The 22,644-nt window shown below is 43.4% G+C and overlaps 1 protein-coding gene across 1 annotated transcript; it reads right to left on the reverse strand.

Annotated features, from left to right (window-relative positions):
• Positions 1-4,827: 4,827 nt before the first annotated feature.
• LOC138947016 (lachesin-like) lies at positions 4,828-21,840 on the reverse strand. The gene is made up of 10 exons (XM_070318451.1): positions 21,042-21,840; positions 16,184-16,284; positions 13,423-13,627; positions 12,727-12,830; positions 10,560-10,803; positions 9,734-9,901; positions 9,228-9,356; positions 8,734-8,793; positions 6,829-7,116; positions 4,828-5,932 (listed from the first exon to the last, which is right to left on the reverse strand). The coding sequence occupies exons 1-10, from the start codon at positions 21,145-21,147 to the stop codon at positions 5,916-5,918; spliced, it is 1,422 nt and encodes a 473-aa protein (XP_070174552.1). The 5' UTR covers positions 21,148-21,840; the 3' UTR covers positions 4,828-5,915.
• Positions 21,841-22,644: the final 804 nt, after the last annotated feature.

A 22,644-nucleotide genomic window follows, 5' to 3' on the forward strand; every position in this document is an offset into this window, starting at 1 on the left:
TACTGTTTATATGGTTAACCTATCGCCACGGAAGAAATCTTCGGCGTTTTAATCATTTTTTTTTTTAGCTTTAACTGTACGAATGTTTTGCATTTGTATTGTCTAAAAAAAAAATGAGACTAATTCATGGAGCTGTTAAGAACCATTGCAAGCACATAATAATGGCAATAAGAAAGAAAAGAAGAGAAAATGAGATAATGGCACATTCATGCGTAAGATAGTGTGACAAAGCAACGAGAGGGGAGGGGTAAATGAAAAGAACTGAACATTTCTTGAACATAAATAACAAACAACGATAAGAGACAAAGATAGACATTTCAACAACAAAAAAGCGAGCAAAGACTAACGTTTAGTTGCAGAAAGAAAAAGCGAAGAAAAAAATTGAGAATGTAAGCAAACAGATGCCAACCTTTAGGAAGAACAGCAGAACAGAAGACAGTAATTGCAAACATATATATGCGAGCAGAGACTAACCTTAAAGCCATATGTACTCGATGACTATGCACGCTAATTGCTTTACCAACAGCTCGAGACAGACTAAATTAAGTTCCCTGCAAAATATTGTGGTCTAGGACCCCTTAAATGTTGAGATATTTGAATTTTCATTTTGATCTGGATCGTCCTATTTATAGATTTGGCAACACATGTAACGTTGATGCAAGGGAGAGAACACCGCGGCTTTGTTGACATCCTCACTTTTTCAGAGGCTAGAACAAGCTGTAATGCATGTATTATGGTCCGCGCATGGTGACGTATCGTCATTATATGGTCTTATGGTGCGTTTGACATCGATTGTGGGCAAACTACACTTTGTAAATACGGGAGTGCGTTCGTATGCCTTTAAGGAAGAACAGCAGAACTTAGAAAATAATAATTGCAAACACATATATGCGAACAGAGACTAACCTTAAGGAAAAACAGCAGAACAAAAGACAATAATTGGGAAAATATATAATAAAATTATGCGAGCAGAGACTAACCTTTAGAGAAGAGCAGATTGTGTGTCGACGTTATAACGGCGAGTGAATGCTCCCGTCTGCTGCTGCCACCGCAGATCTGTAAAACCATGACAACCCCACTCCCACCACTACCGCCACTACCACCATCAAGAATGGGCGTGGCGTTCCTGTCAGCGAAGATGTCAAAACACTACTCCGGGGAAATCATGCAGTCTCCAGCCAATCGACGAGTGGCATTATGACACGTGACCCGGTCAGGGCTTCATCAGGACCTGATGTCAGTCGCTGTATTTCCACGCTGTAAAGATGGACACTTTCGATCGTTATTAATTTGTAAGAGGTTAATGACTGAGGGCGCCTTGAAAGTGGGAGGTGACTGGGAGGATGGATTTCAGTGAGGGTGAAGGGCTTGGTGATAAAGGGAGGTGGGGGGTGGGGGGGTGGGGTGGGGGAGGTTGCGGTGGTGGTATGGTAGTCGGTTGTAAGGGGGTATGAAGGCAAGCAACATCTTTCTGATAAAAGCTATAATTCGCTCCCCCCCCCACCCGTCTGCCACTATGGCATACCCTCTCTCACTCGCATCATCCTGCCTTGCTATACATGTAAATACAATTTTGTTTAAATTAAATAAAACCTAAAAAATGGCATCTTAAGGTTAACAGCACATATCCTCTTCAAGAAATGTTAACAATTTGCTATATATAAATCGAGGATCCAATAATGGATGTTTTTATTTTATTTTTTAAGAAAAGGACTGCGATTGTTGCTCAAGAAACATTTTCGGCATACAGTTTTATTGCGCCCTGCTAAATATGTGAATAGATTATCTGCTTAAGGAGGAACAGGAGGTGGTTTTCAAAATCTTATGAAATCGGCGCGAAACATGTTGTAATCATAAATGACATGTGTATTGCGTATCCTTTTTAGAACGTGTTCATAAGCAGTCTGCTTGTTATCTATGTCATTTTTGTCAAACGATTGTACACACTTAAACCAAAACATACCGGAACAAAAATTATGTTGCACGTGCTACAACAGGGTCCTGACCATACACTTTGCACACCACAGCGTGTAACAATTGACACACTGAAAGAATAATGCAATGTAGCAACACGCATCCACGAGAAAAAACGGATACATGTTCTTGACCGGTCCTTAAAGCCGAACATCCGTCTCCAGGAGACAAAGCCTTGCTTTAGCAGAAGGCCACATGCACAGAGACAAAGCCTTGCTTTAGCAGAAGGCCACAGAGACAAAGCCTTGTTTTAGCAGAAGGCCACAGAGACAAAGCCTTGCTTTAGCAGAAGGCCACAGAGACAAAGCCTTGTTTTAGCAGAAGGCCACAGGGACAAAGCCTTGTTTTAGCAGAAGGCCACAGAGACAAAGCCTTGCTTTAGCAGAAGGCCACAGAGACAAAGTCTTGCTTTAGCAGAAGGCCAGAGAGACAAAGCCTTGTTTTAGCAGAAGGCCACAGAAACAAAGCCTTGCTTTAGCAGAAGGCCACAGAGACAAAGCCTTGTTTTAGCAGAAGGCCACAGGGACAAAGCCTTGTTTTAGCAGAAGACCACAGAGACAAAGCCTTGCTTTAGCAGAAGGCCACAGAGACAAAGCCTTGTTTTAGCAGAAGGCCACAGAGACAAAGCCTTGTGTTAGCAGAAGGCCACAGGGACAAAGCCTTGTTTTAGCAGAAGACCACAGAGACAAAGCCTTGTTTTAGCAGAAGGCCACAGAGACAAAGCCTTGTGTTAGCAGAAGGCCACAGGGACAAAGCCTTGTTTTAGCAAAAGGCCACAGGGACAACGCCTTGTTTTAGCAGAAGGCCACAGAGACAAAGCCTTGCTTTAGCAGAAGGCCACAGAGACAAAGCCTTGTTTTAGCAGAAGGCCACAGAGACAAAGCCTTGTTTTAGCAGAAGGCCACAGAGACAAAGCCTTGTTTTAGCAGAAGGCCACAGGGACAAAGCCTTGTTTTAGCAGAAGGCCACAGAGACAAAGCCTTGCTTTAGCAGAAGACCACAGAGACAAAGCCTTGCTTTAGCAGAAGGCCACAGAGACAAAGCCTTGCTTTAGCAGAAGGCCACAGAGACAAAGCCTTGTTTTAGCAGAAGGCCACAGAGACAAAGCCTTGCTTTAGCAGAAGGCCACAGGGACAAAGCCTTGCTTTAGCAGAAGGCCACAGAGACAAAGCCTTGCTTTAGCAGGCCACAGAGACAAAGCATTGTTTTAGCAGAAGGCCACAGGGACAAAGCCTTGCTTTAGCAGAAGACCACAGAGACAAAGCCTTGCTTTAGCAGAAGGCCACAGAGACAAAGCATTGTTTTAGCAGAAGGCCACAGGGACAAAGCCTTGCTTTAGCAGAAGGCCACAGAGACAAAGCATTGTTTTAGCAGAAGGCCACAGGGACAAAGCCTTGCTTTAGCAGAAGACCACAGAGACAAAGCCTTGCTTTAGCAGAAGGCCACAGAGACAAAGCATTGTTTTAGCAGAAGGCCACAGAGACAAAGCCTTGCTTTAGCAGAAGACCACAGAGACAAAGCCTTGCTTTAGCAGAAGGCCACAGAGACAAAGCCTTGCTTTAGCAGAAGACCACAGAGACAAAGCCTTGCTTTAGCAGAAGGCCACAGAGACAAAGCATTGTTTTAGCAGAAGGCCACAGAGACAAAGCCTTGCTTTAGCAGAAGGCCACAGAGACAAAGCCTTGCTTTAGCAGAAGGCCACAGAGACAAAGCCTTGCTTTAGCAGAAGGCCACAGAGACAAAGCCTTGCTTTAGCAGAAGGCCACAGGGACAAAGCCTTGCTTTAGCAGAAGGCCACAGAGACAAAGCATTGCTTTAGCAGAAGGCCACAGAGACAAATTTAGCGTTGCCAGCGACACAACAAAACAGAGCTTTATCTGTCGCGCCCGCGATGTTGGTGTTTGACTTTTTTTGAAGAGTTGATATGATTTGGTGGTGCAGGTGTCTTGTCGTGTGATCGGTAACTCTACCCCCTCTCACCTGCTTCTCGTTGCAATAAAAGCGGTAAACAGATAACGTTTTTATATAGCTTAATTCTCCAAACTTTCTTTTTACCATATCCACTGCCAACATCCAATAAAAAAGGTACAGTCAAACCTGTATATAACGACCACTTACGAAACCAGCCAAAAGTGGTCGTTATATACAGGTGGTCGCTTCGGAAAGGTGAATTATGTATAATCTCGTCGGTGATCCTTTTAGGTGATCGTTGTGGGTAGGTGGTCGTTACCAAGAGGTGGTCGCCGGGGGAGGTTCGAGTGTACTTTGTCCTCCGTGCGCAAGACAGCTTACGCGAGCATTTCGTTTGAAATGAATCAATAGCTGCGTTAAGAACCGTAACAGTGGAGTGTCTTTTTGTCGCACCGGAGAGGATTGATTGACGGAGAGGAGCAGCGAGGTTTAATTGATTGATGAACGGGCCTCGACAATCATGGCGCTCTGCTTGCACCTGCGCCCTCTACTTGTTCTATGTGAAAAAATGGATTGACTTTTTTTTGAGCAGGTGAACCAACTTAGCAAGATACAGAGCCATGCTCTTTTCCCGGAGCAGAGGTTTTCTTGGCTGTTCGATTCTTGCTTCCTTCCCTTTTCCTTCCCTTCCAGTTGTAACGGCAAATACGTTGCAATCAGTCATTAGGTTTGACTGAGAGTCCGATTTGTTCAACTTAAGTGATAATTAGAATTATGTTCACATTGACAGATACTATCTTTTGAATGTGTATTTGATTAGTACACACACACACACACACACACACACACACACACACACACACACACACACACACACACACACACACACACACACACACACACACACACACACGCACACACACACACACACACCAATCCATAGACATTCAGGTATTTTTCATGTATTGCAGGTAAATCTTTAAAAATCAACGATTACAGGAGTAAAAAAAAACACCACTTCTTTCTTAATTTTTATTCCAAATGACAATCTGAAATGGTTTTCATCAGACACTTGAAACTAATTTTACAGGCGATCATTCCTTTTATAATTGCAAAGGGGTGTTTTCGTTCTAAAACAAACACTGACCATGGCAAAACTGTTTTACGGCTGTTCTCACTGTTTTCAACTGGACAACACCCACATTCACAGTTGCCGCCCCTTAAGAGCAACATAAAGGTTAAACAGGTAAGAATGGTACATCAGCTTTACAGCAACAAGCAAAGCATAAAAAGGAAACCAATAGAAGTTGCAGGACACCAATCTTTAATGCGCTGAAAGAGCTTATTAACATGTCAAGTTAGAAAGTAATCAGATATTAGGCCTACGAGAACAAGTTTACCCAAACCCATTACCGACACAAACATTCTGACCATGCAAACGATACAAGCACCTTTAGAACACTCGCACACACATCTGACGTTATCATGAGGTCTCTCTCTCTCTCTCTCTCTCTCTCTCTCTCTCTCTCTCTCTCTCTCTCTCTCTCTCTCTCTCTCTCTCTCTCTCTCTCTCTCTCTCTCTCTCTCTCTCTCCCTAGCTCTCTTCCCTTCGCACGCACAAACGCACGCATGCGCACGCACGCAAGCACGCACGCACGCACGCACACACACACACACACACACACACACACGGCACACACACACACACACACACACACACACAATACACAAGCAAATAAAATTGGAACAAGAGGTGCATTAGTTTAAATAGTATCATTAGGAGGTGCACACTATGTACAAACAGATATTGGACTGAACTCCTCACATACAACCACAATTATGTCCTGCTTCCTTCTTAGTGCGATGCATTTATTTGTGAAGAGTCAAATGGGACACATCTCATTTTCAATCCTTTGGTATTAATGTTCGTCTTCGACAGCAACATTTCTGGCTCTCAGCAGTCTGCTACCATCGCACGTGAATTCGTTTTTAACCGCAGCGGTCGATACTTGCCGCTGTTGTGAATTTGCTTACGGATTGCGGTTCTCTGAAATGAAAAAAAAATAATAAAAAAATAAAATAAAGATTTTGAGGATGCCGATAGAGAGTGACCTGTGCCGGGCACACAATACAATACAATACAATACAATACAATACAATACAATACAATGTAAAAATACTTCATTATATCAAAAGATAAATTACATTAAAACACATCAATATAATCCACATTTACACACACACTAAATACCACACACGCGTACGCACATACCAATGCAGGCTACCACAGGCAATAACTTAAAAACACACACACACACACACACACACACACACACACACACACACATACATACGGACGCGCGCACTCTCACACAGATAACGCGTCTTCGAATGTCTACTTCCAATGACTGCGTACCTACAATAACTCACAAACCAGACTCACGGACTGTTGTGGGTCCTCTTAGATCAGTTGTCCTATAATTATTGGGACAGGTGCGGGTTATACGCTGAGGATATGGTTTGATATTTTGACTCGAACAGGCCCACTGCGGCTGTCTTCTTCGACACAAACGTATCGAGATCTATACGATCATGCCAATGAGAGACAAGAGATGATGCATGCGTTTCTTAATTGTTAACCAATCCCTGAGACCTTCGCTGTGAGTTCTGGATCTTTTTAGTGCGCATGTTGACCCCGAGAAATAAATCTCTCTCCGAATCTGGGATTCGAACCCAAGCCGATGGTGACCAACTGGTAATAAAGCCAGCGCGCTACCGACTGATCTACGTCCCATCCCTCATGAACCAGCCAACCAATCAGCCTTTCCTAACTAGCTAACTAACAAACAAACTAACTAACTAGCTAACTAACTAACTAACTAACCCAACCAGCCAACCAACCAACCACCCAACCGACCATCCCATTCAAAAAAACGAACTCACCAGCCAGCACAATGGTCGTCCGGTCGTCGCCATATTTGTTGAAGACGTAACACTCGTATTTCTTGAAGTTGCCCGGATGAACGGACTTGACGAGCAGGGCCGAATGCAGCGTGTGATGGCGGTACTGCTGTTCTCGGATGGTGTACTTGTAGTTGTCCTGGATGTGGTCGCCGTCTACCCGCCACTGGATCGTGGGGCGAGGAATGCCCACGGCCTTGCACGTCAGTTCCGCGTCTCGGCCCAGATGCTGGTACACCACCTCTCCGAACGAGTAGGCCCGCGGTGCGGCTGTTGTTGAGAGAGAGGGGAGACAATGTGTAACTGATTGTCATGTTTAACCCCCTTGACTGACAGAAGAATTTAGTTTAAAAAAAACATAAAAAAAAACATTAGCAACAACAATAACAACACTTTTTTGTCAATTAGAATGGAAAATGTTCTTTGACACACCCATTTTATTTTAAATCATAACATTCAAGGTATAACAATATTGACGGTCGCTGTGGCGGGGTGGTAAGACGTCGGCCTCTTAATCGGAAGGTCGAGGGTTCGAATCCCAGCCGCGGCCGCCTGGTGGGTTAAGTGTGGAGATTTGTCCGATCTCCCAGGTCAACTTATGTGCAGACCTGCTAGTGGCTTATCCCCCTTCGTGTGTACACGCAAGCACAAGACCAAGTGCGCACGGAAAAGATCCTGTAATCCATGTCAGAGTTCGGTGGGTGATAGAAACACGAAAATACCCAGCATGCTTCCTCCGAAAGCGGCGTATGGCTGCCTAAATGGCGGGGTAAAAACGGTCATACACGTAAAATTCCACTCGTGCAAAAACACGAGTGTACGTGGGAGTTTCAGCCCACGAACGCAGAAGAAGAAGGTATAACAATTAGACATAAACTTAAGATCATGGTCTCCAGCGGTGGCACTCCTCTTCCTGCAATTCAAAGGACAGTATACAGCGGTTGTTTCCCTTGTCAGAGTAATGATTTTTGTCACGATACATGCAGTATAGAACGTATCTGTCTTCTTCTTCTTCGTTCGAGGGCTGAAAGCTGAAACTCCCACGGTTTTTACGTGTATGACCGTTTCTTACCCCGCCATTTAGGTAGCCATACTCCGCTTCAGGCGAAACACGTGCAACTTGACGAATGCTACTGTCAATCAAGTATTACATTGATCCTTACACACTGACGTTCATTGTAATTATTAAGAGAACGAAAACCACGTCACCACTGTAAAGTCCAGATTCCTTATCAATGAGATCCACTAAATTCTTGATGAAGTCTCTGTTTCATGACCTTGTTTTTCCTCACTAGAGCTGATACTGACACTAACTAGCTTCGGTCCTTCAGCGGACAAAAACAGCAACTAATAGACGACTTCCGAAAATAACTCTGTTGGGTTTGAGAGAGTGAATACCATTGCTTTTAGTGAGACAAACAATCCTGACGTGCTCATGTCCACGTGTTTTCGACAACCCCCTCGCTAGTGATTGTCCCGTGTTTTCGACAACCCCCTCGCTAGTGATTGTCCCGTGTTTTCGACAACCCCCTCGCTAGTCATTGTCCCGTGTTTTCGACAACCCTCTCGCTAGTCATTGTCCCGTGTTTTCGACAACCCTCTCGCTAGTCATTGTCCCGTGTTTTCGACAACCCTCTCGCTAGTGATTGTCCCGTGTTTTCGACAACCCCCTCGCTAGTGATTGTCCCGTGTTTTCGACAACCCCCTCGCTAGTGATTGTCCCGTGTTTGTCTCACTAAAAGCAAGTGTGTTCATTTTTCCACAACCCATGTACACCTGACAGAGTTATTTCCGAACATCGTATATAGCCACCCCACCCCTGCATCTTCATTGTTTCCTTGCAATTGAAATCTCTTTTCGGGATTTTGAAATAGCCACACAGCTTACCATCGTCGATTGGGTCGAACGTTGTTGTTGTTGGTAACGGTGTGGTAGTTGTCATCACCTCTGTAATAAAAAATGAAAACAAATGTTTTCAGAGTATGGAGAGCAAAAATGTGAGGTATTAATCACATAACCACCATCTCTCTCAATCTCTCTCCCTGACTCGACTCTCTCTCTCTCTCTCTCTCTCTCTCTCTCTCTCTCTCTCTCTCTCTCTCTCTCTCTCTCTCTCTTTCTCACACACCGCACACACACAAACACACACACACACACACACTCTCTCTCTCTCTCTCTCTCTCTGTCTCTCTCTCTCTCACCGACACCCCCCACACACACACACACACACACACACACACACGCACGCACACACGCACACACACTGATACACACACGCACGCACACACACACACACACACACACACACACACACACACTTGGACACACACACACACACACACGCGCACACGACAGGCGTTTGAGAGTCACGTGCTACTTACCCCTGACCTTGACCCTGATTAAGCCCAGCGCAGGAGGAGGAGAACCGTTGCTTGCTCTGCACACGTACACACCCGTATCCTCCATCTGTGCGTTCGTCAGTGTGTACGTCTCTCCATCTGTCTTCAAGTCTACAAGTAAAAAATAACACAAAGTAAAATGAAGAACATTATAATAAGACCAAACTCTACTTCTCTTATGACAGACGTACGAAGGACATCGACCAGTAACAGAACGTGTGTACTACTTATCGACACGTTCGTCCCACGCCTACCTTATACACGCAGAAATTAATGTTGTATTGGACAAGCGTACAGCACCATTATATGTTGTCTTATATATACACAAAAGCTGTGCCTAGTACCGAACTGTACATCAACCATTTTGCAGACAAAGCAACCAATATGCTCGTACACAATTCAGTTCACAATTAAATAACTACCCACCAACAGATCTTTCGCTTATTTCAAAGTGGCATCAATTACTTTGCTCGCCATGCAGAACTGACCTTCAACGACCTTGACCCCATCCCTGGTCCACATGCGTCGTTCCCACTTGATGGTGGGCGTGGGGTCACCGGTGAACTGGCAGGTCAAGGTCACGGCCTGGTACTGCTTGACGTGCACGTCTTCACGGAAAGTATCTCTCACCAGCTGGGGACTGCTTCCTGTCGATTCTGGATAGAAAGAGAAAATCAGTGAGTTGAGATGGTGAATGAGATTATCACAAAGATAGAAAGACAGACAGACAGACAGACAGGCAGACAGGCAGACAGACAGACAGACAGACAGACAGACAGACAGGCAGGCAGGCAGACAGACAGCCAGACATACATCCAGACAGACAGGCAGACAGACAGACAAACAGACAGACAGACAGACAGACAGACAGACAGACAGACAGACAGACAGGATGACAGATAGACAATAACACAGACAAGACTAGACGAGACTACATACAACATCACGACACGGCAGAGCACAACTCAACCAAGCTCAACCCAACCCAGAACATAACACGACACAACACACACAACACAATTACGAACCCAACACAACCCAACACAACACATCACAACACAACAAGCACAACAATAACAATAACAATAACAATAACAATAACAGCACTTTATTGTCCATTAACATTTTACTTGAAAATGGAAAATTTTCTTCGGCACACCCTGCCTGCCTGTAAACGATTATAACAACAATTGTATAGGACGACACACATAAAACATAAAACATAAAAGGGATACAATCAAATATGATATTGCACTATGTGAATTTACACTCTCATACATCCACTGAATACCAAAAACACTCAACCCAACTCACGTCCGATCTCCGGAATCTTGTCCACGCCTTCCCCGGGCTGGCCCTCCCTGAGCGTGACGGTGCGCGTGAGGAAGGGCTTGGTGCTGACTACGCACGTGTACACGCCCAGGTCGTCAGGCTTGACGTCGCGGATCTCCAGACTCCACTGGATGCGTTCGGTGTGCAGGACGTTGTGGCGCCTGTCCCCGCTGTACGTCTTCTTCCTCAGGGTTAGCACCTGGCCTTTCTCGTCTTGCCACATAACCTGCGATAGTAAATTTTCCTGAATTTTAAGATTTTTTTAAATTAAAACCTAACTGAAAATAGCTTATAAAGAAAGGGAAGTAAGCGCTCAAAGTGACATGTGTAATAGAGTAAGTGCTCTGCCTCATTGTTCATGATTATATAATCTAACTGAAAATAAAATACAAATTTTGCATTTTGTCATTGATCATTATGTAACCGTGTGCCGAAACACTACGATCACCTCGGGAAGCGAAGTGCAATCAAACAGGATTGAAAATGTTAGGGCTAATTTCTTAGCCCTATAAAAACTGTTATGCAAACCCGAAGGTTTCCATGAACATACGTGACCCTCCACCACGAAATGAGTCGCATGTCACCTCGCGCGGTTCTGCGCCAGGCTTAATATAAGTCCGGGGAGTGTCTGGTAACAGTGTGAGGGTCAGCTTAGTCACAGGCTTATAACTCATACAGTTTTCGCTCTTTTCTAAAACGGTTTTCACCACTGGATAGAGCATAAAAAACTCTTTTGGAAAATGTAAAAATATGAAAATCATGCAAAGGTGACATGCGACTCATTCCGTGGTGGAGGGTCACAATTACAGACAATCGGAAACTACCAGACCCCATCACAAACAGATTTCCACAAACCACGGGTGTTGACTTAAAGGCCAACAACTCGGGTGCAGAGTCTGCTGTGAAAGGAGCGGTAGCCTCCCCTGTCACAATCGCCCCCGTTTGAACCGGGGGACCACTGTCCATCCCAAGTTCGCAGAATGGGAACAGCACAAAAATGTTCAGTGGTCATATTACACTAAATACATATTTTCTGGTTCTGTTATTGTTTCTAGCTGATTCTGGTACTGGTAGATATCAGAATTCATAATTGCTATTTCTGGTTAGATGTAAGCATTGCTATTTCTTGTATTAGAGTTCTGTTCATTGTTTCTAAATTATAACTTATAGCATTGTCTCTGGTTGCTACCAGACCGTGTGCTTCGAAACACTACGATCACCTCGGGAAGCGAAGTGCAATCAAACAGGTTTGAAAATATTAGGGCTAATTTCTTAGCCCTATAAAAACTGTTATGCAAACCCGAAGGTTTCCATGAACATACAGACAATCGGAAACCACCAGACCACATCACAAACAGAACTCTACAACCCACAGGTGTTGACTTTAAAGGCCAACAACCCGGGTGCGGAGTCCGTTGTGAAAGGAGCGGTAGCCTCCCCTGTCACAATAACCTCGCCGGAATCTTGCAAGCAAATTTCATCGACTATTTTGAGATAAGTTCATTATTTGTATAATAAGTGTTTGTCTGTCTGTCTACTTAAAAACACACTGGACCGACGTACTGTAAATGTAACGTTTTGTTGTCATACATTTAACATTCCAATAGCCTACCATTCATGTTTTAAAAAATTTATACTGGAAATACAAAGCATAATATGAACAAACGTAAGTGTGGGCAATATCACAAGTAATGGTTACTTGGTAAATAATCTGAGAAAAAAAAATGATGTGAGTGGTCTAAATGCTCGTGACATGTGCAGCAAGAGTAAGTGCGAGTTATACTGGACCAATCTCAAGGCACCTGGCAGAAAAACAAGCTTTGAAATAAACAAGCAACGTTTATCATTTCACTCGGTAATTGGTAAATCCTGGAACACAATTGGCATAAACATAAAACAAAGTATATTTAAGTGGCCGTAACGACCACGACTTATATGAGATCTATAGGGAAAGGACCCCTATTAAATTCAAAGGAGAATGTGTTTGCGTGTGGGTGTATTTGAGAAAGAGAGAGAGAAAGAGAGAGAGAGAGAGAGAGAGAGAGAGAGAGAGAGAGAGAGAGAGAGAGAGAGAGAGAGAGAGAGAGAGAGAGAGAGAGAGAGAGAGAGAGAGAGAGAGAGAGAGAGAGAGAGAGAGAGAGAGACTGACCAATGCCTTTCTGAGGTTGTTGATGTGGCACGGAAGGGTGACGGTGCTGCCCAGCGTGGTACTGATGGTCGTCTCTGTGGGCAGCAGGTGTGTTTTGCCGGACGCTGCAAAGAGAAACAAAGACAGTGTAAGCGAGCGCACAAAGCATAATCACTTTTTGGAGGCAAAGTAAGTTAAAAGGGTTGAGAATTAGCTAACTTAATAGTCCCGCTAAAACTGACATGGACCAAAGAGCATGGACACGCCACGGTTCTCAAGAGCATAAACACTGACAGCAGCAGCCAGACCCCATCACAAACACAAATCTACAATTAAGAGGTGTCTAGCCGACGGCGTAGAAGAAAAGTCGAGCTACTATAAATAGCCCGCGCTCTACGCCGACAGACAACTCTGAAGGCTGCTGTGAAGGGAGACTACTGCGTCACCCTGTCACACTTGTAATGTGCCATTCGTCGCTCAAGAAAAGCGAAGACATAGAGTGGACAGCTCCCATGAAAGGACACCTTCTGGAGTCTTCCTGTCTATTATCTTCACCAAATTATACCTGTCATGACAGGCCACCGCCAATATTGGGACTAAAGGTGTCCGTTCATGGCGGGCACCACTACATATATATGCATTGACTCGTTAATTCGTACACAAGTACGTACATTACACGAATACATGCACATCCCTAACCATGAACTGACCACACACCTGGGATGATGAGGGACAAGATGTCAGCCACGCCATCAGTGCCACTGACGCGACACTCATACTCTCCGGCGTCCGCGTACTCCACGTTCTTGATGGTCAGCTTCCAGTCGTCCCCGTTCCGCTTGACTCGGTACTTCTTGCCTGGCCAGAACCGTGTCGTGCCCACCGTCAGGGGGAAAGGCTCCGACAGTTTTCGCCAGATCACCTGTACATGGATTAAAAAACAAACAAACAATAAAGGTATGTCATTGGTACGTTTAATTATTGACAAAACGTTACGTTACGCTCTATGATTTTCGACTTAGTGGTCTTTTTAGTGGACAGACAGACAGATACCTTCTGCGTTCGTGGGCTGAAACTCCCACGTACACTACGTGTATATTTTGCACGAGTGGAATTTTACGTGTATGACCGTTTTTACCCCGCCATTTAGGCAGCCATACGCCGCTTTCGGGGGAAGCATGCTGGGTATTTTCGTGTTTCTATAACCCACCGAACTCTGACATGGATTACAGGATCTTTTTCGTGCGCACTTGGTCTTGTGCTTGCGTGTACACACGGGGGTGTTCGGACACCGAGGAGAGTCTGCACACAAAGTTGACTCTGAGAAATAAATTTCTCGCCGAACGTGGGGACGAACTCACGCTGACAGCGGCCAACTGGATACAAATCCAGCGCGCTACCGACTGAGCTATATCCCCGCCCCTAGATACTTATTATACAAAACATAAACTCATCTGACAAATTGGTCTAGAAGCTCGCCCGTAAGACGCCAACGAAAGCGTATTTGTTTCTGGATGTTTACACCTGTACATGGAATTTATGTTTGTTTTATTTTTATTTTCATTTTCATCTCATTTTCATTTTTATATAACTTTTTCGTGTTCATTTTCATGGTTTACTTCATTACATTTAGTCAAGTTGTGACTAAATGTTTTAACATAGAGGGGGAATCGAGACGAGGGTCGTGGTGTATGTGTGTGTGTGTGTGTGTGTGTCTGTCTGTGTGTGTCTGTCTGTGTGTGTGTGTGTGTGTGTGCGTGTGTGTGTTTAGAGCGATTCAGACTAAACTACTGGACCGATCTTTATGAAATTTGACATGAGAGTTCATGGGAATGATATCCCCGGACGTTGTTTTCTTTTTTACGATAAATGTCTTTGATGACGTCATATCCGGCTTTTTGTAAAAGTTGAGGCGGCACTGTCACACCCTCATTTTTCAATCAAATTGATTGAAATTTTGGCCAAGCAATCTTCGACGAAGGCCGGACTTCGGTATTGCATTTCAGTTTGGTGGCTTAAAAATTAATTAATGACTTTGGTCATTAAAATCTGAAAATTGTAAAAAAAAAATAAAAATTTTATAAAACGATCCAAATTTACGTTCATCTTATTCTCCATCATTTTCTGATTCCAAAAACATATACATATGTCATATTTGGATTAAAAACAAGCTCTGAAAATTAAAAATATAAAAATTATGATTAAAATTAAATTTCCGAAATCGTTTCAAAAACTATTTCATCTTATTCCTTGTCGGTTTCTGATTCCAAAAACATATAGATATGATATGTTTGGATTAAAAACACGCTCAGAAAGTTAAAACGAAGAGAGGTACAGTAAAGCGTGCTATGAAGCACAGCGCAACCGCTGCCGCGCCAAACAGGCTCGTCACTTTCACTGCCTTTTGCACTAGCGGCGGACTACGTTCAGTTTCATTCTGTGAGTTCCATAGCTTGACTAAATGTAGTAATTTCGCCTTACGCGACTTGTTATTTTAATTCTTCACTTCATGAAATATTTCATTTCACTTTCATTTTCAATTTCCTTTTCCTTTTACATTTTTTATTTCCTTTTTCCTTTTATTTCAATGTTATTTTCATTTCCTTACTTCATTGTTTCTTTGCTGAGAAATGCGGGTCACTTCCCCACAGTAGAAAGCTAGCAGCAACAAGAATCGCACTACCTAGATGAGTGCCTCTTTATGTGAAATCCATTGATTGCTCTTTGACATGACTAGAATGTTCGACCGAGGTCTTTTACGGGCTACGGCGGTGACTCGTGATGGGACATGAAACGCGTATCTGCTCGAGTCATCACATTAAAATTATCCCTGTTCGTCCTGGAGTGGATTTGAACCTATACAGGGGGAATAGAGGATTTTCGAAATTAACTTTGTCATGATTATCAGCCTCGGTCTGGAAGATTAAGAGCCCCTGTACCTCGGACAAGGTTTTCACCACATCCGGAGCATGTTCCACGCTTCCGATCGGCATGCAGTATGCTACGATCAGCACGAACAACTATCTCTGATGTGTATGTCATGCAGCGCGCTCACAATATCATACCATTTTCTTTCGAAAATCAGCGTTCACGAGTTCATCGGAGAAGTTCAGAATTTGTTGCGGAAATGATCGCTGGCACGTATCACGACGTGTTTTGATCCAGATCTCGTGGGTTTGGCTTGAGGTCACGTGAGTTAAAGAAAACCACACGTGTTTTGCGAAGACTTCCAGTGATCAGCAAGCCATCGGTTTCGATTCATGGGTCCGATGATCATTGTTTCGAAAAAAAAGGTATCATATTTAGCGCACGCTGCATTGCATGCATACACATCATAGTTATTCGTCCCGATCGCGGGATACAGCCGATCGAAAGCATGGGACATAATCCGGATGTTGTCAAAACCTTGTCCGCTGAAAATCGTGACAGAGGTATTTCCGGAAAACGTATATTCAAAAATCTTGTAAAGATTACCCACCCTTGATCTTCCAATGCTGTGAACTGTACACGTCAATGTGGCGTCACGACCCATCTCAAACGTCAGATTCATCTGACGCGTCATCAGCCGAACGCCATTCACTGCAACAAACACGTCATAGAAATGCAGGCGTGACGTCACTGAGGGGTGATGGAATCAGTCAGAGCATAAGTGGCAAGCCGCTAATTATCACATTTGCAATTAAATGTATGTGCGTGTCTTACTGAATACAGTATGCGTAATGAGTTCACATGAAAGATTGATCAAGAGGTAAAGATTTCCAGATCCGCATAAGAGAGGCGCAGGGATGTAGGGGGGTGGTTGGGGTGGGAGGAGAAAGAGAGAGATGAAAGAGAGAGAGAGAGAGAGAGAGAGAGAGAGAGAGAGAGAGAGAGAGAGAGAGAGAGTGAAGGAGAGAGAGAGAGAGAGAGAGAGAGAGTGAGAGAGAGAGAGATAAAGAGAGAGAGAGAGAGAGAGAGAGAGAGAGAAAGAGAGAGAGAGAGAAAGAGAGAAAAAAGAGAGAGAGAAAGAGAAACAGAGAGAGAGAGTGAGAGAGAGAGAGAAAGAGAAAGAGAGAGAGAGAGAGAGAGAGAGAGAGAGAGAGGGAGAGAGAAAGAGAAGAGAGAGAAAGAGAGAGAGAGAGAGAGAGAGAGAGAGAGAGAGAGAGAGAGAGAGAGAGAGATTATTACCTACTTTCTCTCTTTTTGTAAATAAGAACTGTATATAATGGCTTTAGTTGGTAGAGCAGACATACAAGGAGATGTGTGCTGCGTGCTCTCGATGACTGAGAAAAAGATTGTTTGCTTCTTAGTCCGGCTTGGAATCCATTTAACTGTTCCTATACCAATACTGTCACTGACCAGTTGAAGTCAGACACAACAAGGCGTCAATTGTCATTCTCACACGTTGTCAGATGTTCTTCATTGACCCTTTTGCAGCCCATGGTTTCATCACGGCTTTGCTTTCGTCATCAGTAACTAATCGACCCCCCCCCCCCCCCCCTGGTGGGTATTCGAGCCAGGTATTCACTCAACAAGTGAACCCCCAGCCAATCCCTGTCAATCCCTGTCAATCAGTAGAACTCCTTTGTTAAGACCTCCACACATTTGAGAAAACCAGGTCTTAAAAGCGAGGGGGTCTAAAAATGGGGGTAAACTTACAGAGGTTGTGAACAGAAAATCTGAGAAAACAGGGTCTTGAAGGGCGGAAGTCTTAAATTGGGGGGGGGGGGGTGTGTCTTAAAAGAGGACTCCACTGTATCCCACACCCGTTTTCATCCTACCTGGAAAATCCAACGATCATGCATTCCATCCCCCCCCCCCCTTTCTTAACAGACTCGGAAATTGAAACACATCCGGCTTTCTCGAAAGCCAATCCCTCAGTTTCCGCTGTTTATAAACAGTATTAGCCTACTGCCAACATTTTCGTGGGATTCGGAAACGAAGTATAAAGCTGTACCGTACATACAAGATAACTAAGGAATTCTTTATTCTTCATGAACTACTCTTTTCGGACTCGTTCACAGATCTGCTGGACCCCTCTCCATGTTAGGAGCAAACTATGGGCACTTAAACAAGCAGTTCCAGCGTCCCTGCAAATCAGTCTCAGCTTGTGGCTCGATAACGCGTACACTTTTTTAATTTTCACAATTGTTTAAATTATTTGTTGTTGTTGCTTTCTGTAACAAAAGAGTGACAGCTAAAGGAAGCGCACTCGCAAGGCACATACACATGCGCGATCGCGGGCTCGAGGGCCTCGACACATGGAGCCATCGTGGATTTACAGCAGCTTTTCTAATTTAAACAAAAATCATTATTTTTTTGTAAATCAATTGTATTTTTTTAAATTTTGCTTATTAACGGTTGAGGACAGAACGTGTGTGCGACGTTTTCCCTTTGTATGTTTGCTCAGCAGTCAAACAAGTTTCTATCAATCAATGGTTGCCACATCCAATTACTTTTAGTCACTGAAGCATCTCAGTGCAATGTTGACACAATCAAGTGTCAGTTTGTAGTGACGATCGATAAAATGGTTTCAATCTGACGGTGAGGATTTGGTTTTTTTATGACTAGGAAGGGATGCAAAACCTTCAGAGGAAACATTTTAATTTCAACAACACAACATAACGATTACATTCTGAGCACATGTACACCAATGTGTTGAGGGTTTTGAGTAGAAACAGCATGTACCAGTATCTCATTGCGTTTCTGTCGAGGCATCGTGTAGAAAATCCTGACTGCTTACATTTCAGTGTTAATTAGCAAAAGTTTGTGGGGCCTGTTTGTCGAACGGACACGACAAACTGACACGGTGACCTCGCGTTGCAAGTGGAAACCAGGAAATATAATGTGTTGTAGTGTTCTGTCCATCTTTGTGTTGCGTGAGCGTGCATTGATCCAATCTTGCGGGTGAGAGTACTTTGCCCAGAACCTGAAATGGTGTGATGGAGAGAGAGAGAGAGAGAGAGAGAGAGAGAGAGAGAGAGAGAGAGAGAGAGAGAGAGAGAGAGAGAGAGAGAGAGAGAGAGAGAGAGAGAGAGAGAGAGAGAGAGAATTGAATTGAATTGAACTTTATTTAACAAGGATTAAGATTTAAGGCTACGCCTTTTCTTACAATCTGTCCTTGGGACGCATAGACATACAATAATATAATTAAAAAATTAAAAATTAAAATATTAAAAAGTTAACCAACAAAAAGGAGGTCGGAAAACTTCAGCACGTGATAATAAAGATGACGATGATGATGATGATGACGATGATGATGATGATAATGATGATGATGAAGATGAGGCATGAAGAGCATACATAATGTGGTTATTCATAAAATCAAATGCATACTATGCAGGTAATTATAAAAACAAGCTGGTAGCAATCGAACATGTAGCAATAGTACAACAAAAATATGTTCAGAAAATGCACAGCATATCTTTGACGTAATACTTAGTGTGGTAAATCAAAAGGCGTTAAACTACTCAGACATTAAGTGGTTTTTAACACATTTTTAAAAACTTTTTAATGACTTTAAGTGCTTAAAGAATGATGGAAGTGAATTCCAAACTGAAGTACCCGAAAAAGCAAGACTGGTCTTATACAGGTCAATTCGTGGAATCGGTGGGATCAAGTTGACCGACTCATATCTGTGGGTAGCTTTATAAAATAATGATGTAATGTAAATCGGCACTTTAACGTAATACAATTTATGCATGAAAATGGCTTTGTTTAATTTGAGATGTTTTTCCAGTGGAAGAAAGTTAAGCATTTTTAATTTCATATCTGTTGATGCATTATCCTTTACGATGAGTTTGGCCGAGCGACGATAGAGAGAGTCTAACTTTTTCAAGTGGACATCACTGCTGCCATCTCAGAGCGTCGAAACATAATTAATGTGAGGCATTACATGAGCATGGTGGAACATTTCCAGAGAGAGAGAGAGAGAGAGATAGAAAGAGAGAGAGAGAGAGAGAGAGAGAGAGAGAGAGAGAGAGAGAGAGAGAGAGAGAGAGAGAGAGAGAGAGAGAGAGAGAGAGAGAGAGAGAGAGAGAGAGATTAACGATTAACGAGTTTATTGCATTTAGGCAACATGCCCCTTGCAATGGGGGGAAAAACGTGGCAAAAACAACGTCAAGGACAAACATAAATGTAATACTGGTGGACTATCTAGTCCATCAGAAAAAGTAATTGTGATATTATATAATATGTACATTACAATGACGGCCATAGCCGGTTAAATAGTGTAGTTAAGTTGTCGCCTTTTTGAGTCACTTGAGAAAAAGTGACTCTATGTAATCGGTCAGTGTTAGTCTGTCCGGCCGGCCGGCCGGCCGTCCGGCCGGCCGTCCGGCCGGCCGTCCGGCCGGCCGTCCGTAGACACCACCTTAACGTTGGACTTTTCTCGGAAACTATCAAAGCGATCCGGCTCATATTTTGTTTAGTCGTGACCTCCAATGACCTCTACACTTTAACGATGGTTTCGTTGACCTTTGACCTTTTTCAAGGTCACAGGTCAGCGTCAAAGGAAAAATTAGACATTTTATATCTTTGACAAAGTTCATCGGATGTGATTGAAACTTTGTAGGATTATTCTTTACATCAAAGTATTTACATCTGTAGCCTTTTACGAACGTTATCAGAAAAACAAGGGAGATAACTAGCCTTTTCTGTTCGGCAACACACAACTTAACGTTGGGCTTTTCTCGGAAACTATAAAAGTGACCGGGCTCAAATTTTATGTGAACGTGACTCCCAGTGACCTCTACACTTTGACGTCTGCTTTGGTGACCTTTGACCTTTTTCAAGGTCACAGGTATGTCTTGAAGGAAAAAAATTGAAATATCATATCTCTGAAACTATTCATCGGATTTGATTCAAACTTTATAGGATTATTCTTTACATCAAATTATTTACATCTGTATTGTGTTGTGAATAGCAATTTCTTCCTGTCCATCATATAATATTCAGAACTGCGAAAGTGACTCGATCGAGCGTTTGCTCTTCTTGTCTGCTATTGTTCAGGATTTGCAATCAGCTCTTGTCTAAGTTTTAAACAATCAAAAATAAATGATGCCAGCATTTCCTGATTTTCAATATTCATTAAGTTGACAAAATTTATACAAAAAAGGAGAGAGAGAGAGAGAGAGAGAGAGAGAGAGAGAGAGAGAGAGAGAGAGAGAGAGAGAGAGAGAGAGAGAGAGAGAGAGAGAGAGAGAGAGAGAGAGAGAGAGAGAGAGAGAGAGAGAGAGAGAGAGAGAGACGTATTTGATTGTGCAAAAATATCATCTGACTTTGCCGACACTTTTTGGAGTATCAACAAAAATTCTGCATCACAAACCACAACCTTAAAAACATAATTATTCACTCACCTTCGCTCACAGACGAAAAAAGGAAGACTGCGACAACAAGTGTGATCAACAGATTAGCAAGCTTATAATAAATGCGACCATCTGTACGTTGTAAACTGAACGCCATTTTTGATGAACAGTTGATGAACAGTTGATGAAAAGACGATGTCTTATCAAGAAGAAAATTAATACACAGTTGTTTTGTTCAGCAGTTGAACTGATTCGGCAACCTCAGTAATCCAATCAACACTGATTAAAACTTCTGTTTTATGTGGGCTTTTTCCGCGTTCACTCACACACTCTTCCGACTGGTAACTGTCGGCTTTGGTGTGAACATCCACAGTGTTCATGCAGCTGTATCCGTGCGGATGAGATGTTCTGTTCAGAAATGACGGAGACTATTACCACGTGCTGAGACGAGAAACCTTGTTGTTTAGCCTATCCCGTCACACAATGTATCTCTCCTCACACAGCAACTTGTTTGTTTATGTTCGTTTGTTTGTTTTTTCCCCTTTCGTACACTGTGGGGAAACACAGTCATGAACCACCACACAGATCTTCAATGAACGATTCACTGTTACAACCTCACAGCTCGTGCTTCAGATTGATACACGCGCAAAACACTTCAGTTTCGTTGTACATAGATAACGACTCCGGCGCTTGGTGCTTCGGGCTATCGTAGAATGGCAGACGCTAGCTAACAAGTGATGGTTTTGACGCATCTTCGCACCATCTTATTAGATAACGTTGCCGACAGAGCGCCTGCTCCCGCTCAATTATGGTGGGGGTAATTGCATCCCGCCCCTCCTAATGATGCGCCGCTCCGCATTCCTTTACCCGTTACCGTACACTTTCTGAAAACAGCGCCGCGTTCTCCAAGCATGTCCCCTCCTCGACCAACTGCGGATCCAGACATGGCCTGACCAAACAGATCTGAGGACCAAAATGTGGGGAGCACTGGAGGACCTGGAAAGAACGTCCATGTTCATGGCATCCTCCAGATTCCGAGTCTGACACAACCGTCGTACGAAGAAGAAGAAGAAGAAGCGCCGCGTCGTACCGTGGTGCTGGATGCATCCATAGGCGAGATAGTTTGGTTTACGACTGTACTGTGTGTGAAAAACACCCCGAGAAGGTTACTAGAGCGCACGTACAGTACATTAGCTCTGTGTATTTAAAATCTAAGATGCACAAAAGCTATGTGTTTAGTCCAGTCATTGATCGTGTGCAAAAAATTGAACAGGGACATACTTTTCATTTCCTGCTTGAAATGCATTGTTTCGGCGATTTAGTTTCAGTTTCAGTCAAAGTATTTTCCAGGTCGAATTGCCGATTGCCTTAATTCCTTTCTTCCTCCCTTCCTCCCTTCCAACCGTCCTTCCTGCCTTCCTTTTTTGTTTACATAATATATCTTTCTTGCGATTTTTCTTTCTTTACCTTCTTCTTACTTAGTTGTTTTTCTGTCACCTTATTCCTCCTTTACGTTCCACCTTTTCTGTGTATGCTTCGAACGATTCCCATTCCCATTGATAGAAACATGCAATCATAACACTGCGCTTTCACATGCATACTACACTTCTAGAAAAATATGGCATTTATTGGAACAAGTACGGTCTCATTGACG

The sequence above is a fragment of the Littorina saxatilis genome, linkage group LG1 (assembly GCF_037325665.1).
Source record: "Littorina saxatilis isolate snail1 linkage group LG1, US_GU_Lsax_2.0, whole genome shotgun sequence".
Taxonomy (NCBI): domain Eukaryota; kingdom Metazoa; phylum Mollusca; class Gastropoda; order Littorinimorpha; family Littorinidae; genus Littorina; species Littorina saxatilis.

What these genes read in the sequence shown, in the direction of transcription:
- LOC138947016 (XM_070318451.1), bottom strand. Translation starts at nt 21,147, where the DNA reads ATGGCGTTCAGTTTACAACGTACAGATGGTCGCATTTATTATAAGCTT. An exon ending in ACAGCATTGGAAGATCAAGG is followed by an intron (nt 13,628 to 16,183) that starts GTGGGTAATCTT and finishes ATCCATGTACAG; the next exon opens with GTGATCTGGCGAAAACTGTC. An exon ending in ACAACCTCAGAAAGGCATTG is followed by an intron (nt 10,804 to 12,726) that starts GTCAGTCTCTCT and finishes TTACTATCGCAG; the next exon opens with GTTATGTGGCAAGACGAGAA.